The sequence below is a fragment of the Ambystoma mexicanum genome, chromosome 5q, assembly GCF_040938575.1.
Source record: "Ambystoma mexicanum isolate Mex_15411 chromosome 5q, UKY_AmexF1_1, whole genome shotgun sequence".
Taxonomy (NCBI): domain Eukaryota; kingdom Metazoa; phylum Chordata; class Amphibia; order Caudata; family Ambystomatidae; genus Ambystoma; species Ambystoma mexicanum.
The window spans coordinates 786,587,864-786,612,331 of NC_090933.1; the positions used below are offsets into that span (position 1 = coordinate 786,587,864).

General features: G+C 43.7%; 1 protein-coding gene across 1 annotated transcript in view; it reads left to right on the top strand.

Annotated features, from left to right (window-relative positions):
• Nucleotides 1-24,468, top strand: part of CHMP4C (charged multivesicular body protein 4C) — a 184,932-nt gene that overhangs the window by 40,354 nt on the left and 120,110 nt on the right. Inside the window, exon 2 of the mRNA XM_069621277.1 lies at nt 11,343-11,520. Coding sequence (XP_069477378.1) covers nt 11,343-11,520 — 178 coding nt within the window. The remainder of the gene's footprint in view (nt 1-11,342; nt 11,521-24,468) is intronic.

A 24,468-nucleotide genomic window follows, 5' to 3' on the forward strand; every position in this document is an offset into this window, starting at 1 on the left:
CGTACTGCTGCCTCACATATATTGCCACGGGCTCTAAGGCCAGAATGTACAGCATAGGGGACCATGGGCATCCCTGCCTAGTGCCTCTACTTAGTTGCTATCTCTCTGATATTATAGCTCCTGTCTTGACCCTGGCTAATGGTGCGCTGTATAACAGCTTAGCCCATTTAAGATATCCCGGTCCTATACCATAATTGGCCACGGCCGCAATCAGCCAGGGCCATTTGACCGAGTCAAATGCCTTTATCGCATCTAGCGATACTATCGCCATCTCACTCGCGTCGTCTTTCGCATATTCAATGACTCGGTGAAGACGCCTGAGGTTGTGATATATTCCTATTGGGGACATAGCCTGTCTGCTCAGGGTGTATTAGCTTATTGATGACCCTCTTCAGTCTGTTTGCCAAAACCGCAGTTAATATTTTGCTGTCTTGATTTAACATTGACAAGGGCCTGTAAGAGCTGCAATCACTTCCAGGCTTATTAGGTTTGGGAAGTGGTATAATAACCGCTTCTCGCAGGGACTCCGGTAGTTTCCCTGCCTCGTATGCTTCGTTCAGCATCTCTAAGAGTGGGAGGGTGGGGGAGAGATTACCTCGTTTCCGTATGTTTTATAGAATTCACTTGGGAGTCCATCAATCCCCAGGGTCTTACTAGTAGGCAGTTGCCTCACTACCTCCTCCAGTTCCTCTAGGGTAATTGGTACATCTAGCTCTTCCCTCTCTTCCGCACTAATCTGCGGTAATCCAATATCTCCTAGCATTGCTCCTATTTCTTGGCTGTTGCTTCCATCCTCGTCTCCGTACAGGAGCCTATAATATTCTACAAATTCCTGGTTAACCCCCTCTTGAGTGTCTACTATGCTGCCATCATTCTTCGCTATCGTTCTGATTGTGGGTCTAGGGGTCTCGTTTTTATATAGCCATGCCAGCACTCTCCCTGGTTTATCCCCTCCTGCATGCTGTCTCTCTATATACTTTTTGTAGTTGAGGTTACACAATCTTTCGCAGTATCCCGACAATTTCTGTTGCAGTTCGAGTACTACCTCAGCGTCTTCTTTGGTATTACCTCCCCTTTCCAACACTATTTCTAGCTCCGTTTCCACTTCTTTTAGTTCGGTCAAGATCCCACCTTGTAATCCTTTGGACTTAGCTATGGCTATCCCCCTCACCACCACCTTGAAGGCTTCCCAGAGAGTGCCCGCTATCTTTACGCTGCCAGTGTTTATCACAAAATAACTTATTATTTCCTCTCTCATGTCCTCCCTATATACATTGTATTTCAGCGCCATTGCTCGCAGGCGTCATGTCTGTATCCTTGCTCTCGGGGGGCTGAAATTGCCATACTATCATCAGCGGCGAGTGGTCAGAAAGGACCCTCGCCGTGTACTCTGCTTGCGCCATTTCTACCATTAGTTCATGTGTAACAAACACATGGTCTAGTAGCCTAGTATATAGGTTCTGAGGGGCTGCGTAGTGTGAGTATTGTCTATCCTGCGGATGGCGAGACATCCATGCGTCGTCCAACCCAAAATCTACTAATAGTGACTGCAATGTCCTCGCAGCTGGTGTGGGTCTATCTAGCTTGGTATCTGATCTATCTATTTTTGGATTCAGTACACAATTGAAGTCCCCCTCACCCCCCCCCATGCTCCCACTGAGTTTGCCATATAGGGTTCTGAAGTATGCCGCCGTATCCTGATTTGGGGCATAGGTATTTACAATGCTTATCTCTCTGTTCTCCACCAGCCCTTTCATTATCCCCATCCTCCCGTCTGGCTCCGCTGTAGATTGTAATAGCTGGAACGGGGCATGCAGTGCCACCCAAATAATTACCCCTCTGGCATAGGCTGAATATGCTGCCCCACGACAGTCCCCCTCCACTTCTTCTGTATAATTTCCAGCTTTTCCTGCGTTAAATGGGTCTCTTGTAGCAAGGCTATGTCAATTTTCTGCATGCGCAGGTACATCATGACCTTGTTTCTTTTCAAATAACTATTGAGTCCCGTAACGTTCCAGGAAATTGTTGTGGGAATCTCCTGAGATTGGTGTTGCGTATCAGGCTTATAAGTAGTCTTGGGTACCTGAGAATGCTGCGTGAATATGAATAAAGAGCACTCTTGTTCCAAGTTTTTGACAATGGGGTTTTATTGTTGCTCGAGGTCCCGACACGTGTTTCGACCCCACAAGAGTCTTTATTGAAGCAAGGTTTGTGTTTCTACATGGCCGATACGTTTACAGGCCTCAAGCCTTACCTAAAACTGAATAGTTTGATCGGACGACGACTGCGGCAGAGACAGACCGAGGCTAATGGGCCTCCTGAGATCACTATTCAGTGTTACATTATAAGAACCGCCTACAGGCCTCAATCATTACCTATCGGGCCATTTAGAGACACAAACCTTGCCTTGCTAAAGACCCTTGTGGGGTCGGAACACGTGTCTGCACCTCAAGTAACAATAAAAACCCAATGACAAACACCAGAGTGCTCTTTATTCATTGTGACACAGCATTCTCAAGTATCTAAGACTACTTATAAGCCCGATACGCAGCGCCGATCTCCAGAGATTCCCACAACAATTTCCTTGCTCAATTAATTTGGGGCATTTGAGCACTGTCCTATGGGAATCTTACAACTGGCATCTCAACATATCATTACAAATCAGGCCAGTTCAGCGTGGTATTATGTTCCTTGTGCTCTCACCACTTTTATAATAGTTATTTTATAAGTCATGGCCTTAGTAGTCATTTCTGCTTGAGCAGAAGTGGGTTTTGTACAGAATATTTGCACCGTTATATGATTTTGCAGAGATTTTCAGAAGGGAAGGGTACCCAATGTTTCTCAAGCACAATAGAAGTGACCACTGCAACTGCATTGTATGTCACCCATAAACCAACAGCACGGTTGAGCAATTTAATCAACTGATGGTATATAGGGGGCACTAAGTTCAGAAAAAGATTGGAAACCGGCGGTTATCCACATTATAATAGTGAAACACAGATTCACACTCCTTTCAACTACTGGTGTTTCACCATTTGAAATTCTCAGAAGCAGAAAACCAGATGCCAGAGTGTGCCTTCCCATGGCTTGGGAGGTCCAATAAGCCACTAGTGTATCTAAAAGAAGTAAAACAAATTATGGATGGGCAATTAAATAATAAAGGAATTTATTTTATATCTGTAGCCAACAAAGGATATTTGATATGCATTATATGCACTAGCAAAGACTCTAAAAGAGCATGTGCAGCTTTGAAAAATAATACAAAACCTACACGGGGAAGTTGGAACAACAGATGGTAGAGTGTGTCAAATGGGCCGAGTACGTATAACAAACTCGGAGGAAAAGGAAGTGTAGAATCACTACTTCCGAGTAGTAAACTTAGGAGTGCACAAGACCTGGAGAAACAAATGGAAAAAACATACAAGAGAGTATGTTCCTTTGACAAGATACGTGTATTTTGCAGGACGTGAACGCCTGACTGCTCAGAAGTTTAAGTACATTTAAAGGCGTCGGCTCCTCTACCTCAATACCAAGCAATTTCATAGCAGCCATTCCCGTACATACCTGAAGACGCATCTCAAACCACATCCACATCCTGCCTGCCCTGCACCACAATCCAATCTTGTAAATTCACTGACTTGTCACTCCACTGCTTGTTACACTCTGTAGAGAGGGTGGAGATGTGCTACAATGAGTTTGAGAACGAATGGGAGGGAGAGTGTGGTTGCAGGCAAGCTATACAGATGGACCAAATTGATGTGAAATAAATCTTTGTATACAGACTAACGAGAGTCTTTATTTCATACTCAGTTTTATTGTTTAAACAATTACTAAACGTCGCAATGAGGATAAAAAAAAAGTTACAGCATCTTTATAAATATATATTATAAAGGAGTTACCCTCTACTTAACAATTCCGGATGGGGGATGCAATCATTTTTTTTTACATGCATTTTAAAAAAAGAAAAAAGGGGGAAAAATCATGAAACTAAATGGAACTTTAAATTCAAATCTTGATAGCCAATAAATGGCAATAAACCTAAGAATGCATGTAATGACAAATTTGTGACTGGTTCAATTATTTGATTGAAATGCTTAATAAGGAATATTGCACGTGCATTTAAGGTAAATGTGAAATATAGAACCAAAAGGTCAATTATATTCTAATATGCCACAATGTCAATAAACGCATTGAGGGTGGATGGGACCTTATTTCTAGGCAATTCAGTTTTGTGTGTCCCATGCAAAAGGCAGAGAGTCATTTAACTTATTGTCACCCGCATAAATACTGCATTCTACGTTTTTATTGGTAAGTAGCATTAACGGTTTCTAGCATAACAGTTTCTAACCTACGAGTCTTGCAAACTTGATTTGACCACGGAGCATAGAGCAGTTTTGCAGCCCCTTTCCAACAGGAACTTCTGGTTTTAGGAACCGGGGCAACAAACCAAATGCCTAGTTTCCTGATTTCGATGTGGGCAAATACTGAATCATCCTCACAATGTGTCACCTACCCTGTTTTTATTTTCCAACAGACTGCTGTGTGAAGTGTGTTTTAGTCCGTGAGGTTTTTGCAACTCAATGGAAGATGCGGGATTGCCAGCATCATTAATCATGCAACATTCTCTTGTTGCCTATTGAGCTGGTTTTCAGTCCTTTTCATGATGCTTAGCATCTACAAAGGAATGTCTGAACACTCAATCTCTTGTATAATTAATTTGCTACCATTGCAAGAACAGGGAATTGTAAATTAATTGCTCCAGTAGTTGGACCTTACTTGTGGAATTATCATATAATAATCTGACCCCTAACCCTTCAAAAACTGCTATTTTGAAATTTGGCACCAAACAGAATAGCAAGGGATATCGATGGGAGATCATGAAAACGCAAATCCCTAGTTCCACTAGTGCGATTTATTTGGGTTACAATCTTTCAGCTCAAAACTCAAAGTTTGGACAGACTTAATTAAAAATAATACTCGCCCATTACTGTCACAACTAAAAATGATTTACTCAAAATTTTGTAAATTCTCATTAACACCAATGATTGATTTCCTGAAGTTAAAAATAGAAAGTGACATCTTCTATTCTCTTGACATGTGTTTGTTTGTGACATGAGTGCAACCTTAGATTGTATCCAGGGGTCATTGATAAAAAAGTGCTATGAACTACATGTCCGTTCCAAATGCAGTGATTCGTCACGAGTTTGGGCTTGTGGCATTATCTGGACGCTGGAAATGGCGACAATTATGTTGCTATGTAAAAATGCATTTTCCTCCAAAAAACTCATTATACGAAGATTTGCTGAATTCCCCTAATTTGGTATTGAGAAAAGGAGGCCAATCTAAAATGGAACATCTACTGAACACTTTATGCATCTCAATTGAAGATGTCCATCAGCGTCCAGGTTATGCCAAAAAGAAGCTCTTTGAACAGGACTGGCGGTTGACAATAGAAAGAATATCTTCCTATAAAATGTATAGGGAGTATGGTGCATTCATCAAACAACGCATGCCAAGATTTGATCATGTTGTTTTATTTCCATGTAATCGTACTAGAAAAGCTTACATATGGTATAGAATGAACCTTAGAATGCTAAATGGAGCAACAAAGATGAACCCAAACAAATTAAATGTCATTTTCCCTCATGCATCGAGCCCTTTGAAACTAAAACATCTTATTCTTGAATGCCCTCATTTCAAAGCAATGCAAACTAACTGTCTGATGAAATTTGTAAACATTGATTTTAAGGACTGTTTGCAACTTCTATGGGCCCGGCCCGTATGATGCAAGGTATGCATAAACCCCTGATTTTCGAATTGGTTAGCCTGTGTAAGCATATTGAAAAAGAGCTTCTTAGCTTTAATAACTAAAAGATATCCATGGCGTGTTGTGATAACTTTTTTTATTTTTTATCTGTAATAATGAATGTAAAAATTTTATTGTTTTTAAGATGTTTTTTGGTAATTGAACCATAAACAAATAAAAAAAATTTCATATAATACGTTTTTATATAGTGCTTGTTGCCTTACCCCTTGCGTTTTAAGTGCTCTTATATTCGGCTTTGTCACCACCTAACGTCAGATGGCTGAGTTTGTTTGGTCGCATGTCATATCTATGATCGTAGGTTGCTCCAAGGTAAAGTTTCTTCAATGTTTATTTTGTAGTTGCCAGAAGAGAGCTGAGCATCGATCAAGGCATCGATCCTAAATGTAACCCTTTGCATTTCTTCATGCGCACTTTCATCAATTTCCTCCAAAAAGAGCTGCAGTTTATCCGTTTTCATCTCTATTGCAAATACCACAGTTGCGTTTAAAGTTTGGCCCTTGCCATATCTGGAGACTTTGAACTCTGTCAGGGGGTTTTGAGCAGTAAACCCCAATAAATACTGCGTTTTCTTTTTGCTGTTCACAGTTGGCAGAAGTGCATGATTGTTAGATGGAACTCTTGTATCCTTTGCCACAAAGCCTAATTAATGACGCACTAGGCCAGATTGTTCTTGCCGATTTTAAAAACAACTAGTTTGGGACAGAGGGATGGAAAAAAAAGAAATTTGATGAGCAGAACTTAAAAAGAAGCTTTTGGGTATCCGGCATAAACCAGTGAGCAGGAGCTACCTCAGAGGAACACGGTACAAGTGTAGAACGTGCCACAAATCTAATGTCACTCACAAGCTGCAAAACTATAAATATTTCACCATAGTCCAACATTTTTGAAACTTAGTATATTGATGTCCTATTGCTTCTTTTGTCACATTCTGGCATGTGGCAATGTGAGAACCACAAATAGTCCAGACATGTCAAATGGGTATAGAATCTTTATTTGCAACCAAGGAGATCGCCATTGACGCTTCACCAATTCCACATTCATCAAAGGCTTTCGCTCCTAAGGAAGCTGTTCGTCTGGACTTGCAAATATCTCTCATTTTCTATGTCAAATTCGGAAAAGGGTAAAATGCCTATAAGGGTTTTACGTGATATACGTGATATTGCTTTTGGGAGGTAATCTCCTTGTTCCACTAGATTCCCTCCTTATAGTAGACCACACCGAAGACCCATATGCACCCATTGCTAATGCTATGTGGCCAAAGAATCCAGCAAGGAGGTGCTCGAGGTTCGTTTTAGGTTTTGCATATCGAAGCTAGTCAAAAAGTTACGTTATCCACACTTTTATCTCCACTTTCTTTCAAATTGGTCAATCTCTACAGATTTCCAATGGGGGCAGAACTCCTCAAATTGTTATTTTGGTGCTAACTAACAGGCGGGACATTAGCTGGGAAAATTCTTCACTTTCTGTATGAGGCACAATAATCGAATTGGAGTAAATTAAGTCGTTGGTGCTCTTTGCATTTCAAGGCATTCTAGTGAATGCCCCTGCTTTATCAACATGCATATGCTCTTTTACAGAGTAGAGCTGAAGATGCTGAAATAAAATGTTCCCCACTCTATTGCTGGCTCTTGAACAGTGGAAAAAGCCAGACTAATCAAGTGCACTTCATTCCCAATCACAATAAAGTGGATCATTGTGGGAGGGTATAGCATATAACGGTAAAACATTACAGTAACTCTTGATCCTGAGTTGCTTTCCACTACAATGATCCGCCTCAGGACGGGAAGCAGAGAGACAGTTGCTCCAACAAAGACCACTGTGTTTCAGCAAAGTATCTAGTCCTCCGTTCCACTGACTTTTCGTACGTGGGCAACCCCCTTGCACAGTCATAGAATAATTTTGAAATTCAAAAATGGGTGCCATGGTCCTCCTGTAGGCGCATATTTGGGAATAGTTTTGAGAACTAATTCAAAAGACGGTAACCTGCATCATTCTGTACATTATGTATGCCTGATAAATTCCAGGAAACCAGAGCAAATCCTCGGAACAATTCAAATACACTCACTTCTTCCTTTGCAGGACTCGTAACCAATTCTATTTCAGTTCCTGCCAAACACTATGGTCGGCGGAACTGGGTGAGCAAGGTATTGCTTAACAATTTGGCTCTGCTTACCTATATAAAAAGGTTACCCTTTCTCTACTCCTTCTCCCCTCCCCCTTGAGCCTTTAATCCGAACATCTCGCACAGTGCCTCCTTGGAAGTGAAATCTCCATTTCACTGCCCTTTTAAAAACTACCAAAAACAATGGAGCAGAAGTAAACAGTAAAACATCCACTTTAATATATTTCTGCATAAAGATCAAAACGTTATCGAAAGACGGTAATTAGTCTATGGCTCTGTAGCTTTCTTGGCCCACCAAACGTCACTGTAATCTGATCACCTGTTAATCCTTGGGGGGGAGGGTGGGAGGGAGCACTTGAGCTAATGATTCCAGTACTTGTCTCTGGTTCAGTGTTGAATGTACAGACAGGTTCTCACTAAATTTGAATATGATTCGAGAACACTGCAAGTTTACTCGAGGATATCAAATGCCAAATCGAGCCCAGGTTCACAGACCTGTTTTTTTTCTTTCTCTCATAGCATTATTCTTAATGGGAATCATTTGACCATCCTTATCAGTCCTGTGGTCTGCTCTTAAAGTAAGGTACCCCTCTTTGCCCCTCCCTCCTGGTGCTAAGGCAGGCATAACCCACATGCTTGCCTTTTGCACTGCTATTTATGCTCTAGGGACTTAAAAATCAAATTTGCAATGTCTGTGTTTTTCATGTTATTGGACACCTGATATGTACCTTATGACATGCGTGTTGTCAATCCCTGCTCATCGCGTATGCAGAAATATCCCTTGGTTTCTCTGGCTCTCATACAGTTTAGCAGGAAGAACTAAGGTAAGGGAACATGTGGATTGTTTCTTTTAGCCCAGATACATTTGACTTCTAAAGCGTTCATCCTTGTTCTTGCAAATAGACCTCTTTCTTCTGCAATAGCAGTTACATTATTCTGCTGAGCATATTTGCATTTCCTGGTTTTCTTGCCACACAACCTGTCGATCTGTTTAATATAGATCCAAAATATATTTGACATCAATCCTTCACATCAAATTGCTGCAAAATACTTTAGATACTGTTCACCTCTAGGGGATTATAATTCGATCCACGTTATTTTTGATGTTCCTCCATTTATCCTAATATGCATGACTTCTATGATTCTATTGAGTGCTACCAGGCTTGTACCTACGTAGTCCAATTAAGGACTCGCTCATTTACTGGAGCTGTATATTTTCCAAGGAAACCTTCTAGAGGTTACTGTTTTTAATCTCTTGTCCACCCTACCCCGAAACATACCAGATTGGCCTCGGGTGGAGAAGTGATAACAAGTGTCACACTTGCATGCAGTGATTTGTTAAATAAAACACTGGAATGCAGTATGAGCTATGTAATCGGAGGTAATGTTGTGCTATCTTAAAGGAGACATTCACATTAATGACAACACTCTAGGAGGGTAACCAATGCCTGTATGCAGTCTGTCACCTTGGGCAACAGCTTTGAGTTCTTTCCGCACTGCTTGTGTGTTAAAGCGGTGCCCACGAGTACAGGAGAGCACATGCACGTCTACCTATGCCTTTGGCTATGAACGGTTGGGTTCTATAGATGGAAAAGCTTGACGGAACGGGAACTATTAAATGGGGGGGGGGGGGGGGGTTGGGGAGGGGGTTGGATCTGTGGCTCCTCTGGTAGCAAGGTCCTGGACTGGGCAACCGGGAAATTCGTGAGGGTGGTAAGTTCCTTTATGCGGATGGCAATGGTGGTGTGAGAGATTCGATGCTTCTTCGGCTGAGTTTGGGCCCTTCTGGGATTTATCTGCCCAATTTAGCCCCATCCACCCTTCTCATGGACTGCAGTTATAATGGCAGCAGGGGAGTCTTGCAGTACAGAATGGATGTACAGCCTTCATACCAGCTTACATGTTCTAAATTGGGCGTTCTGGCTGCTTTCCTGAACAGAGTGACGCTAAAGTGTACTTAATTGACTGTTTGTGGAGTGTTGCAGTGTCGCCTTCCGTCTACCGGATGGCCCTTGTCGGCCTTGTACTGAGAGACATGACCGGTTTTGTAATTTTTTTCAATTGCATAATATAACATGGCATACCATAAGGTGTTAGTACAACAAAACCACCACTATGCCCAAAAATTGAAAGATGGATAAAATGAGCAAAGCATCCTTAAAAACAAATGTCCTTCAGTAATATAATTAACATTTGGAAGGAGGAATTGGAATAAAATAAACAGATGGAAAGTAGTGGAAGTCCAAACCGGAGGAAGAAGGGTCGCCCCACACCTGCCCATCTCGCGCACAAACACGTCCACAAACACTTCCAGGCACGCATGCACATAAATGCCGCCAGACCCCCTTCACCCCCCACCCCCCCCGCACCCCCCCACTCCCCATCCCTCTTGTTCCAGGTTGCAGTTGGGCACGGAAAGTGAGGGTTCTTGAAGAGCACAAGTGAAAAGGAAAACCACCCCTGATAACACTGCCCCATTCCAACCTGATGGAAATAGCTCGTGGCTTTCATCTAAGACATGTGAAATGCCACCTATAGGAGAACATTTGGGGACCTAGCCTGTTCTGCTGAAAAAGCCCGAGTGTGAGAGTTTCACAGTGACACTGGCTTCCAAGGATTTAAAAAACCAAGATGCAGGTCCTTTTTTAAAAGGATACAAGTGTGCAAGAGGAGCATGATTTGTTTAAAATGTATTGTAAAGTGCTGCATATCGTACTGCTTTGGTGAGGCGTACTAGATTATTCAAATGGGTTTAAGTTGCCATGGCCTAAATGGGGGAACAAGGGTACATATAAGGTGGTATGGGGGCTTGATTTTTTTTTTTGTTTTTTTTTTGTCGCAAGTGGCACATTTCTACATCCGAATGAGGGATGCAGAGTTAAGATGACTACACCAGAGCCATTGAATACCCCATCCCACAAACCATGTCTGGTCCAATCCTTCTGCTACCCATCTCCTTTTACAGCCCATTATTTACCTCTGATCATTTACTGCCACAACTTCAACATTTTATTATAAAACTACTTAGAACAACTGCAGTTCATTAAACGTCCAGTTGTTTGTTTATTAACTGAAGTTTCGACTTCAAAAATGTGTTTAACCCCTTAAGTGCTGAGCTTTATGCAAGTCTATGCAAAGAGGACAAGCATACACGTCCTTGGCACTCCACATGGAGTAGTTGAGGGAGTCCTTTTTTTGTTTTCTTTTACCAAGGACAATTTTCGTGCTACCCCAGAATCTCAGGTACGTAGGAAAATGTTCTTGGCCCGACGCAATTTGTACCCTGCTCTACGAGAATCCACTCCAGAAACTGACGTATTGGGACATGTTTATTCTTGCTGCCCATTAAACAGCATGAGGCCAACTAATAATGCATTTTTGTTGCTTCCACAGCTGCTTTGCAAGCCCTGAAGCGAAAGAAGAGGTACGAGAAACAGTTGGTGCAAATTGATGGAACGCTTTCAACAATTGAATTCCAGAGAGAAGCACTGGAAAACTCCCATACCAACACTGAGGTTTTGAAGAACATGGGATATGCTGCCAAAGCTATGAAAGCGGTTCATGAAAATATGTATGTATTTTATTTTCTACAACACTGTATTTTACAAACTGTGCAAAGCCTGTGTCCAAAAGTAAAATTATCCTTTGCAAATTCTCTGGAGTATCCGGCATCATCCAATGAGCAGGTGTGATCTTTGGGGAAACTAGAGAGAGGACACTAGAGAGAGTACGCAGCATTCTTGTCTTTGTTTATACACCTTGCCAAATTATTTTGTTGGCATCTGTTGTTTTGGGGAGTCCATAAGTTGGCCCTAGCTGTTGGTGTCAAGTTAACCAGGCTCTTCTAAGCTGCAAGTATAAAGAACTTTCTGCCTCTGTAATGGTAAATCAAACTGAAATAGCAATAATTGAAAGAACTACAGTACTTCCTGTGAAGCATGTAGTTATTGAGTGGCTTGTATAAATATGTGAAAGGTATTGGCAGACTGCTTTGGCCTAGCAGCCTTGCTTTTAAAAGAAACCAGCTTTTTGCTTCCCTGAAAAGATGTTGAACATTGATACTGGGCCAATGATTTGAACAGCTTTTTGCTTCTGAAAGATATTATGCTAATGTGGGGAGTTGGCAGATGAGGAAAACGGAAGGCTGGAAGGGAGACGTCCCATTTTCCCTTGCTCTATTTTAAAGCCTCTAAATTGGATTTATGGCTGTTTTGAGGCATTTGAGTCCCCAAAGGACTCTGGGTATTGGCTTTTGAGATGAACTATTGATTTTGACTGAGCTGTATGGGGAATATGTTTACATTTCCACCCAATGCAAATCTGCTCACTGCCTAGGAACAGATTTTATTCTTAATTGGCTAATTCTGGCACCGTGGTTGATTCCAATTGACGTTTGACTCTTTTTGAAGCAGTTTGTCCTACTTTCCTGCTTTTCTGATAAAAATAAAAGACCATGGTGATTTTAATAGGTGGTTTTTGCTATTTTCTTTCTTGCAATTTTTCTGCCAAGTGTAAACTACGCCAGGCCTCTCTCACTGCTCTGACTGCTCTTGCACAGCTCTCACTCACTAATCCCTTTTGCTCTGGCTCCTCTCTTGCTCTGGCTCCTCTCTTGCTCTGGCTCCTCTCTTGCTCTGGCGCCTCCCTTGCTCTGCTGCCTCTCTTGCTCTTGCCCTCCCTCCGCTCTTGCGCTCTCTCCCTCCCTCTCTCGCTACCGCATTCTCTTACAATCACAGCTCTGCACTTCATTAGGTACCACTCTCACACACAATACCTCACCTACACTCCTATCCAGCTGTTCCATAGAACTCTCATCGCTCCCCTCCGCCTTCTGTTCTCGGTCCACTTGAATGCCTCCTGACGCCACATACATTCTGCAGCTGTCACATGCCTTTTATAACCCCACGTCTTCCTGTGTTTTTTTTTTTTCACCCCCAAATCCCCAACTATCTGCGCGCTCCACTAGACTATGGGGCCCCGTCTGTGTTCTCCCTGGGGTGAGTCACTGAATTGCAAAGGCACAACAACACCTTTTAGCCATGCCCCCTTATTCTCTGTAGTGGTCCCAGCTTGATCCTAGTTCGGAGCTTTGCGAGGAAGTTGCAGTGAGGGTTGCATCTTTCCCCTGATCGGCACTGGGTTTTTGGAGTCCTCCTGGAAGGTGGTGGTCGCTTTTTTTTTTTTTTTTTTCAGCTGCCCACTGAACTAGTTAGTTTTGGCAGTGGATTTTGGCCCTAGATGTTCTGAAAAGAAACCGAGAACTCTGGCCAGAATGGAGAGTGCATGGCATTGGGTGACCAAAAGTGCCACTGGTGAACATATTCAGAGGGCGTTCAAGGGGAATTTCAGGAACTGTATCTCCTCTGCCCCCCCCCCCAAACTCCGTCGCCCCACCTCTGGGGTAGGAAAGACTCTGGCATTTGCTCTGTGAGGGTCATGAACCCCCACCCTTGCAAAGCAATCCTTATAGTGGACTTGGCCTAAGCAACATAGGTCTTAGCTGGCTCAATACAGTGGTGAATCATCTTGCATTGGTCTTTTTTAATCTTCAGTGCCCGAGTAGTAACTTGTTTGAGTCAAATGAATTGCAAAGTGATGTGATTAGCTATATTGGCAACGCGTGTTTATAAGTCAAGTTTAGTTAGGTGGGAATTTGTAGTGGGCCGAGCTGACTGACTGCATAATCAATGCACAGTTAGACACATAAGCGCTTGCTAATTAGGGAAGGAATCGGCAAATGAAGGTCAAGTTGATCAGACAAAGTCAGAGGGCTGGTATATGGAGCGCCTAAATGGGCATTTGTAAATAATGATCCAGTGCTGTTCCATCTTTTAGGGGAATTCAGTCAAAAGACTTTAAAAAAAAATAAAAAAAATAAAAGAAATTCATGGTTTGCTCGCTTCTTTTGGTAAAACAATTACATTTCAGAATGTTGAATAGTCAGGAGGTTTTGGGGTCTTGCAAGCTCTATAGCACAGACGATTGCAGCTATCATTATGTTGGAAAATAACGTGCATGCAATACTTCTAGTTCAACACAGAGCAATCGCATACCTTGTAGGGAGTTACATTCTGAACGTTTGAAAAAGCAAGTTTTGACAATGAATATCTCGGCTACTGATCTTAATTTTTCTTTCATTATGGCAAACGTTCTGTTTGAGTTGGTGAACATTCATTAAATGTATCATTTCGAAAAGCGTTTTAGTATGTTTACATCTAGAAGAGTCCTGAAAGTGCGGACGCTTCCCAGTGACCTGCTCTTGACATCCATAATTCAGTGTTATTCACATATTTTGAAAAGAATATTCATTCATACGAAGAAATAATGTTCTCCACGTTCTATGCTTGGCCACTCTGTGGATGGGGTGGTAATACCATGAATAGTGCTTTGAGATTTTTTTATTATCTGACGAAGATTTTCTAAGTGATTACATGTTAAAGTTGTATAAGGCCTCAAAATGTGTGCTCACAACTATCCGTTGACCTGTGATCATGGACTATAGGCAAGTAAGAAATGAGTGCTATGCAGATGAGAACTGAGGGAGGGTGCTGAAGCAGCATTTGTATTCCTGGCTAGAGGTTTGGAAGTTTAACGTTTTACCAGTGGTGTTATATTTGAGCGCTAACTGCATAGCATAATGATTCCTCCTCGTCTCCCAACAAGATATCTACAAGCAACCCGTGGGGGGAGTAGATTTCTCAGGTTAGGTGGGGGGAGTTGACGGTGTGTTGACCTAGTTGTTGGGCAGTGCTTCTTGTTATTTTTGGTAAATTGCAGAGGTATGGGAGCACCGAGGTGTTGCCCAGATGGGTCTTGAATTCTTTACTGAAAGACTTCTGTTACGTGCAAGTCTTGTTTGGGAGGTTATCGTAGTGTGAGGGGTCAGAAATGTGAGGCAATAAAATCTTTTGTAGAGGTTTGTCATAAGATACCATTTTATTAACTTAAATGGGTTTGACAAATGCCTCACTATCCCTATACTAACAAGGATTTCCCTGCCTTTCAAAGTAACTAAAGGAAACATCCTACCAAAGGAATCTGCCCCTCTCACTTTTTCATTTCCCAATTTAAAAGGTAATGGATGGCAAATTCAAATAAAATATAATTTATATTCCGTATACCTTTTGCTGACTGAGGAATCCGAGGGCGTCCTCGCTTCTTTTGCCAACATATCCTCCTCCCAGGTGGCTATGGGAAGGCTGTCCCGATCGGATCCTGATCCTGGGGGGTGGATATGCGGTGGAAGGATCACCTGGGTGGGGGAGACTTTGGAAGTGGGTATGAGGCACCCTTGGGTGAGACCTGATCTCTCCCCTTTCCCTTTTCTAATGAGTCCAGTGTCCCCCAGGCCTTTGTAGGTTACAACCAGTTCCAACCCTATCTTTACACAAATCATCTCCCAGTAAACACCAGTCAGGTACTGGGACGAGGAAGAGAAACACACATACATCCTCTCTTTATTGATTCTTGCGCACACTAACACCACTTTGGTACTGGGACGAGGAAGATACAACAAAGATTGACAACAGACTACAGAGCTAATCCTGCGCAGTCTAGTTGCTGAGTACCTAATCAAGCTGGCAGGATATTTCTAGGCCAGTACTGGAAGAAGAGCAGGGACATGAACGAGAGAGCAGCCGTTTGGAAGCGAAACCCTGAGAAATCCAGAGAAACTGAGAGGTATGCAGATCAAGCGCAGCAGGAAGTGTGGTGGAAAGTAGGCCGGAGCGAGAAAGCTGTGCCGAGAAAAACTGGTGCTTCCCTCTGACTAGGAGAGGATGGGTGAGAACCTTAGGAGCACCGCCGAACGAACCGAGAAGGGGCTGGCAGAGTCACATAGGCAGTGAGGTGCATCGGATATACTGGCGGGCGAGAGAGAGGCTGTCCATGAAGCTGCAGGATGGCCAGCAGGACAGTCAGCCCCACACCATATGTCGGACATGCCAAGCGACACTGGTGAGTCTGCCCAGGAGCGCTGGGAGGCCGCGCGGGGCGTATTGACATGGGTTTCAGTGGGGAATTCACCATATGACAAACTGATAAAAGAGGACTGTATTTATGTGAAATTGCTTACTTAAAATTTGGGGATCATTCCGAATAAATACAACCACGAATTAATGAACTGTGATAAAACCAGAGGAAACGTGAATACCAGTGAAGTGAACTGGTTATGAACTAACATGAGAAGTTATGTGAAACCAAGGCAAACAAGCAAGTATAAGTCAATAATTGTGAACATTGCCAAGAGGCAAACTAGCATTGCCAACGGTCAAGCAGACATTATTGCATATTAATGAAAGAAATTATCATTAACAACAAACTTGAAACCGGGAATGTTTCCTAGCAGGAGTGTACTAGGAAGCTTATGATGTCTTGTGCAAAAGAACTATAGCAGTAACTGAGTCTCCTAGCCGGAGAGTATACTGGGAAGCCTATTCTGACCTTTGCAAGTGAAAGCTGCTAAACAAGTGAAGGATGACAAAACAAGCAATACTAAAGCTTCAAGGGCACTTGAAAGGACAGTAAGTTGAGCCTTATTGTGAAGCTGAAACTGTGCAAGATACCTGTGAAGCACATACATGTAAGGTATGTCGGTTGCGTGAGCTGTAATGGGTGGACCGTGTGGTCCCCCAATTGCGCCTAGACTGAATACACCCACCTAAGGAAAAGTCACTTTGGGATTGAATAAACGAAAACCTGTGTGAATTGAAATTGAGGAATTGCACTTTATAAATGATAACCAAACCCGAAGAGCTGGGAAGCATTCCAAGGAATTGGTGCATTGGAAGACTTGAAAGCTTGGGGAAAGGGAAACCCCCCTTCCCATGTGATGCTGACATCCCTACACATTGTATACATTAGATGTGAGGGAAAGTATAGGTTTTGGACACAGACATTTGCTTTGGACTTTGACACAGACTATCATTGGTTTCATTTAGGTAGGAAAATCCCACTTTCGCATTGGGCAAGTTAGGCCTCTCTCCAACACTCCTTTTAGTTAATAAATGTTTATATCCCAAACTATTTTCAGTTATCTGTGTCTACTTCATGATGCCTTCCCATACCTGTTTCTCCTTGTAACCTTGGTGAAACCCCCTTCCCTAGATTCGACAGGATTTTTATGCCATTGTTAAGAATTGTTTTTTTCCATCTTGTAACAAATAATGAAGTTCCACTTGTTCCAAGAAAGTCTCTTACTCTGAATTGAATCATCAGCTCCAAATATCGAACCAGTCTTTATCTCTGCACTGCAGGGTTGTTGCTAGGTCTGGAAAAGATCAGGGGCTAAGCTAATGTGTGGACTGGCGGGACTTGGGGCTAGCTAGCATTTTGGTTGTAGCACCTGAGCTTCTATCCGGGGCTACATAAAAGACTATAGCCCCCTCACCCGTCCCCCCCCCCACCCCTAGCAACGTCTCTGCTCCACTGGTATTTGAGAGTTTAACACAAAACCCTTTCAAATAAGGATAATTCCACAGTTAATCTGTATCAACAAAAGATTCTCTATCGGGATGACTCCACAACAATTCCCAACATCTTTTAGCGGTCCAGCCACATCCTCTTCACAGAATTCAACCACAGTATAGTACATACATTTCTACTGGGCCACTTACCTGCCAGGTCTAGCACTACGCTAAAGTCCTTTCCATACTCGCCTGCCAGGTCTAAGTACTTCTAACAGAGCGGGGCAGGTCCTCGTTGTCCTGATCGCCCTGCGCCTCATTCGACAGGTCAGGATCCTTCTGAACTGTGTCAGGCACTGCCTTGTCCACTGGGGACAATGGGGGCAATGGCGGAAGGGTCGGCGGAGGCACCATAGGCAAGGGCGGCGCCGGCGGAGCCACCGGCGGAGCGGGTGGGCATATCTCCCTAAAAAGCCCCTTGAAATATTCCCTCATGCGGTCGGTACGCATGAGCGTCTTTTGCCGACCCCACAGGCAACGAAACATTGTGCGGAAGGGGCATCCAAGTGTCCCAGTCGTAAACTGGGCGAAAAGGATGCGCACAAGTAATTTTATGTTCACCCGCAGAATCAAGCCCTACACCTGAGGCCGATGGCGTAGTTGTAGGAGAAGCGCCCAAAATGGCCGCCATCGTCGTGGTGGGATTGGCCGCCATTTTGCCATCACCTGAGGGGAACTGCGGCACGTGAGGAAGTGAGGCACGGGTCCCCATCGATGGATCAGGGGTCTTAACTTTAGCCTTTACGTAAGGAACCTCGACCGAGTCGGTACTATGAGGCTTGTAATGTTTCTGCGACATATCAATAGCCAAATTAGCCTTCCCTTACGCTGCCGTTAAAGGAAGAACTTTCCTTCTTTGCCCCCTCAACAGTTCTGGCGTCGCCACAAGAGCGGGAACGGTGAGAAACAACTTTCACCGATCAGGCCTCTCAGAAATGTTGGTAACTTTAGACCCAGGTCCGGTAACAGCCTTACAAACGCGGGCCTCCAACATCCGTTTGGTAACACCAAGGCTTCGGGGCGCACCCTGGTTTTATTTTTGAGGGAAGCCGATAAAGAGGCCTCAGAGCTAGCTCCGGTACCCTACGACTAGTAGAACTGGGTCTGCAAACAGCCCCCACAGAAGGGGCCTTGGAGTGTACTCCGGTATCCACAGGCCCCTTACGGAGACCCTCAGAGAAAACTCTGGTACAATTTTTAGGCCCAGGAGGCACCTCAGGGCAATCCCTGGTGACAGAGTGACTAACGCTCCTCCTGGCTCGGGAAGAGCCCGGAAAGGTATCTCCCGGCCGGGGTGCTATAAAAAGTAAAGAACTTACCGGGCGTTTCTTCTTTTCGTCGATAAAAGCTTGAAAATGCAAGGGAGGGGCACGTCGAAACACCTCCCAGCGCTCCAACCGACGTTGAAGTGCCCAGACCGAAAGGGAGTCCCAACGGTGGTCCGGACCCAAAAACTGGAGACAAAGAGGATTGGGGTCCGCCCTCGCGAAGCCTCGGTGACATGATGAACAATCTGGAAAGTCTAGTTTGAAGGTAATAGGCAGACTAGTACACGATCACTAGAGAGGGGGAAAAAAGGGAAGAAAATCTTCTGCGGATGCAAGTGCGTCCAGTCCCGAACAAGCGGAGAAAAGGACCGATGGGCGATGCATGGGGCAGAGCCCAGATGGATGGGGTTACGGCCGCATGCTGGGCCCCGCACAGAAAGAGAGGAAGGACTAAAAATGTTTTGCAAAATCTTTGGATGCTTTTTACAAAGTGCTCAGGTCCCGTCCCACAGGACGGAGGAATGTCCCATAAGTATGGAGAAAAGGGGACGGTACGTAGGAGTATGATGGAATATATTAATTGGCTAGCAGGGTATGAAACATGTGTGGTTTCTGGATCAAGTGTTTCTTGGTGGTGTGGGTATCAAAATGGGAAAGAGGACAATCCTATGGCCTGACCAGATAATGGGAAATTTGGTGATTTTGCCTTCTTCCAGAGATCATGTTGAAGGGCAGCATCCAAGCCGTGTCTCGTTAGAACAATATTTTGGATTTCCAGGTGTAGGTCTTTGCATTGGTCAAGGAATTCATCAGATGAGCTGATGGAGTTATTAAATATTAATTTCCTTTGGACCCAGTGGTTTGTTTGCCATGGCAGATGGTACAGCTGTTAGGGTCTGTTTTATCAATGTTGGAGGAGGGTGTGGGGGACCAGGAGGGGGGGGGAGAAGACTTTGCCGAACCATGTTTCAGTGATGAGACGTATGCCCTGTTCTCTTTTGGCTATGAGGGAATGGATGTTGTGGAACTGTTTAATGGCTGATCTAGCATCGATGATGCAGCAGAGCAATGCATGTGCCGCATCATTCCCTTGGCTGGTCTGTTAATGGCTACGGGCTCAGTCCTTCTGGGCTCTTGAGTATTCTCTGGGTAGCAATGATTGTAGCAATGAACCTCTAAGAGGGGTATGTTGAATAACCTGCATCATATTGACTCCTTGCACTACTTGACAGGTATGCAAAGCGGTTTCCGAGCTTGTACACACCTACTTTGAAGAATGGGTAGTGTGTGCCTGAATTGTGGAATAGTGCCAGGCTAGCTCTAGGAAGGGTAGACTCTTATTGTGCAGATGGGCACTTTATATCACTCAAGTATAGGTGATAAGTTGTTCTGCTGTTTTATTTACTTAAGGGTGACCTTTTTGTGAATGTGAAAGGCTTTGATGGAGGTTAATGGAATGGGTCCTTTCATCACAATTCTCAATCTTGTAAGCTTTACAAACACCTGGGTGTGAGTGAGGCTGATAGTTCATGCTAACACTATAAAAACAGCAGATGGCAAGAAATGGCTGTCCCTTTCCTCCACAATCTCCTGTACCATCTGAAGCAGACGAGGTTCAGTATGTGATCAGAGCAGTATTGGAAAAAAATATCAAATGGAGCAAAATCTCACGTAATAACAATTTCATGGTTTAAAATCAAGAACAAATGGTGAACTTCATCGGGCAGTAATTTTTATAAAAATAAAAACTGAACATTGCAGTAAAAATAGTAATTTGCCTGGTTGGGTTCATGAGGCACTTTTGATATACTAGCTGATAGTTTGCTCCTGGCCCTTACACTGATTGATAAAATAGGAAGATAATTTCTTAGCTAAGATATTGTGCGGTTAATAGACAGATGACTTTTTGCAAGGCACAGATGCTCCTATTCAGCTTGGGCTCCTCCATTTCTGTTTCTTGGGGAACGCAGAGCTGGAGGTGATCACGCTACATAGATATGTTACCCTTCACTCTTTCATGCAGTAAGCATGATATATGCCCAAATATCACCACAAGAAAGCAGTAATGTTGGGCCCACTAAAGTAGCATTTTGTTGCAGGGTTGGGTAGTTAAATCATTCCATTTAATCAAGCCTATGAGGTTACCCTTGTGATCTTGCTGCTGCATGGTAGCCTTCTGTGGGAACTTGGTGATGCTGATCTTGATCCCAAAGCCTGTTAGGCTGTGTGTGATGTCTCTCCATCAGCTTCATGTGTGCCATTTTGGTTGGAAGAAGGTATTCTTCCATTTGAGCTAGAAATTGATTGATGGACTGGATGAAAAAGTTAGCCAGGGAATAAATAAGCTGGTAGTCAGTGTATTTTAGTAATAGGGCAAGCCTGCTTGACAGCTAGAACCTTAAATGTGCCAGTAAACTGTACACAAAAATGAAGACATCTACTTGAACATTAAACTGTTTGGTTCAAATGTGAGAGAATGAAATGCAGAATTTCCTAAACTCTTAACATTTAAACATTGCTAAAGGAGTTTGGAGGTGATTTCCCCCCCCCCTTTTTGTTTCTCCTCCGGTCTTCCACCTTAATTTTAAGAATAGAATGTTTAATGAAACAATCATGACAGGACACTTTCTGCTCAAATGTGGTCCATTCAATAGTACTTGGGCTTAATGAAATGTGAATACATGCAACATTAAACTGTATTTGTTTGAGTCCTCCGATCTTCAGTAGTAGATTGATACTGGAAATAACCAAGATTCGTACTGGGTATGATACCGATCCTAAGAGCCCTGATGCGAATATTACGCATATTCTTCCAGAGCGCTCTTCTTAGGAACAATCATCCAGAACTCTGCCCCTAAGAATACAGAGACTCATTCAGAACTTTGCTCCTGATAATTTTGAGACTGTCAGATCTCTTCTCTGAGTTGGTGTGCAAAGTATAACAAGCTCACATTGTAGATTACAACCAATCCCTCAAAGCCACAATTGGGTCTATGTTCACAATTTCAATACCCAGATTCCTTTGAGTTCTCCTCCTAATAGTAAAAACCTCATTACCTATACTAATACCTGTACTCTGTGCCGCTCCAGAAAATGCCAGTGCCTTGCAGAGTGCTTGCTGCCCATAATGCCCACACTAACTAACCCGAAGTTCTAATCCTGATATCACTTAGTCTTCTGCAGTACTTTGCTTCTAAAAATATTAAGACCCCCTCAAGCTCTTGTAGGTGTGGACCTTCAGCTCCGCCCCTTAACACAAATTAGGCCCGCCTCTAAAATTAGTAAGTGCGCCTTTTGTCCATAAAGCTAGTTTATTGTACAACAGCCGGGAGAGAGGCTTGGATGACATCTAAGTGTCAGACTAATCCTGGGCTCTCTGAACCACACAAAGAGCACATGTTCTATACTGTTTACAACTGTTAATACACTCCCCCAGATAGCGTTACAAAATCATCCCTCAAAACATGATTGGTTGCCCTGTAGAGAGAAATCTAAAACCCACACAGTTCATTGGACACAGACATTGGAACACAATCCCCTAACATGTATAATTACAAGGTTTACATTTTCAACACCCCTCTTCCCAAAAGCCTCTCTATATTTTGGTGGCAGCCTTGCCTCTTAGTTACAAAATAACAGAATTCATATTGATGATGCACACAGACATACCCCAAAAAAATACCTAAGCACATGAAGACGAGAGAAAGACGTAAATTCCCCTTTGACCTACTTGTATTTGCTAACCACATTGCCCAGTCCTGTCCGGTGTCCGATTTTTATTATTTTTTTTTTATGACTCTTACATGGCTGACCTTTTCCTACTAACATGAGTTCCACCAACTCTTTAACAACACAATTAATCTCCTAAAATGTATTACTACTGGTCTCCTCAAGTGCCCCAGGAGAGCCACCTGCTTCAAACAACCCCACGATTTCACAAGATGCCAGTATCTTACAACAATGAGCTCTCAAGTTCACCGGAGATCATATCTCCGCTTGCCCTCCAACACTTGAGCCATCTGCAAACTGACTGCAACCACCCCGTTAACCAGCTTATGAAACCTGTTCCCTGACTGCTGACGGTCCTTTCAAACCTTTGTCATGATGGCAAAAATCACCCTTCTGATTAATCCAGCATGCAGAGACCCTTGATACACAGAGCAATCGCACCTCATATATTTCATATCTTTTACTACATTCGGAAAACACTTCCCATACAGGTCTCCCTTATTTGTGCATTTTATACCTATTATGATCTTCATCTCATGACCGCCATTCATACAGTTAAGCTTCACGTGCACATATTAATCGCCTGCTTTACCTGAATGTGAAGGGGCCCTCCGTGTGACAGTGTTTCATCATTGTTTCTGCGTGCATGTAAATCTACAATTACCTCTACATAAAATAACACAAGGTAACCTAAATGTAACACTTATCAAATTTACCATAAATATTGTAACATTTGTAGCAATTTGCAAAAGTGACAGAAATGACGACGTGTCATTTCCCCCCCCCCCCCCCCCCCCCCCACTCCCCCAGTCAGTGGTATGGTGCTCAAAGTCCGGTTTTTCCAATTGCCCAACACTCTTCCCCTTAAATGCACTGATTTAGAACTCTTCCCCTCATAACACCAAAGACGTACACTGAGCTCCGATCCTAATGCTAACTAGACAGACTGGAAGCTCCGTTCCTGTGAATGCAAAACCTAATTGGGATCCAGCTTTTGGATATTGCACCAGTTTGGTTAGAGCTTTGCATTGGATAACTAATGTTTTGCTCCATTTATGATAAGGGCCATGTTGGGTCTTGTCTCTCCCTTGCCCTGCATGAATGTTAGTGAGATGGAATGCTCACCTGTGGAATGTTGTGGTGCGAGTGTCCCTGAGTGTTCTATGAATGTCAGTTGGTGGATGACGCCCTCTGAGAGTGTGGGAGCCGGTAGATGTTTCCTATTCCTTCCTTATTACATACCTTTTATGTTTTTAGTTCACTTCCTCACCTGAGGTGTCAGGACTTGTCCTTCACATCTTTACACTGGTGACGAGCTGGCTTGAAGGGAAGGGCCAGGAACCTGCAGTGGTTGTCCAAGGGCGCAGCTCCTAGAAGAAGACAAGGAAGAGTTCACACTGGAGGAGAAGCTTCCACCGCCCCATCCCGCCCTGAAGGCAAGCTGACACTGGCGAGGGCAGTACTGGTTGACTGGGGGCAGCAAGGGGCGAAACCTGGTTGTAGGGGGCAGCAAAAGGGCCCTTTAAGCTGCTTGGACCGTCCTATGTGAGCCGGGCACTTCTGGCGGCTGAAGAAGCCTAGGAGAGATGTATCTAGTGGTCTTAAAACGCCTGGCAGAGACCTATTGAGACATATAAGCCTAGGAGTGGAGCACTGTTTCGGCCGAGAGGCCTGGGAGAGAGACTCGGGCGGCAGGAGAAGGATGTGAGCTGCTTTGCCTGTTTTCAGACTGGTTCAGCGACTGTCCCTGTGAGGTACTTGGGGGCTTGGGGCTGACCTGTTACCAGTCACCAAAGGCTGTGATAGCCTGGGAAGAACGTTATGGAGCTGATCTGCAGGTGTCATCTGTAGCCAGTAATAATTAAGTTGGCTGCCATGGAGCATCAGAGGATTTGTGTGGCAATCGGAGTATCTTGGAAGTCGGCGTTCTTGTGCAGCGGGGTACAGTAGTCTGAGTACTGGAGAAGCTGGGGAAACGGCATTGGGAAACGCACGTTGGTGAGGAGTGAGAGCTACATGCTCTTGTCTGTAGTTCCTATGATGACGTCGGCCTCTGGA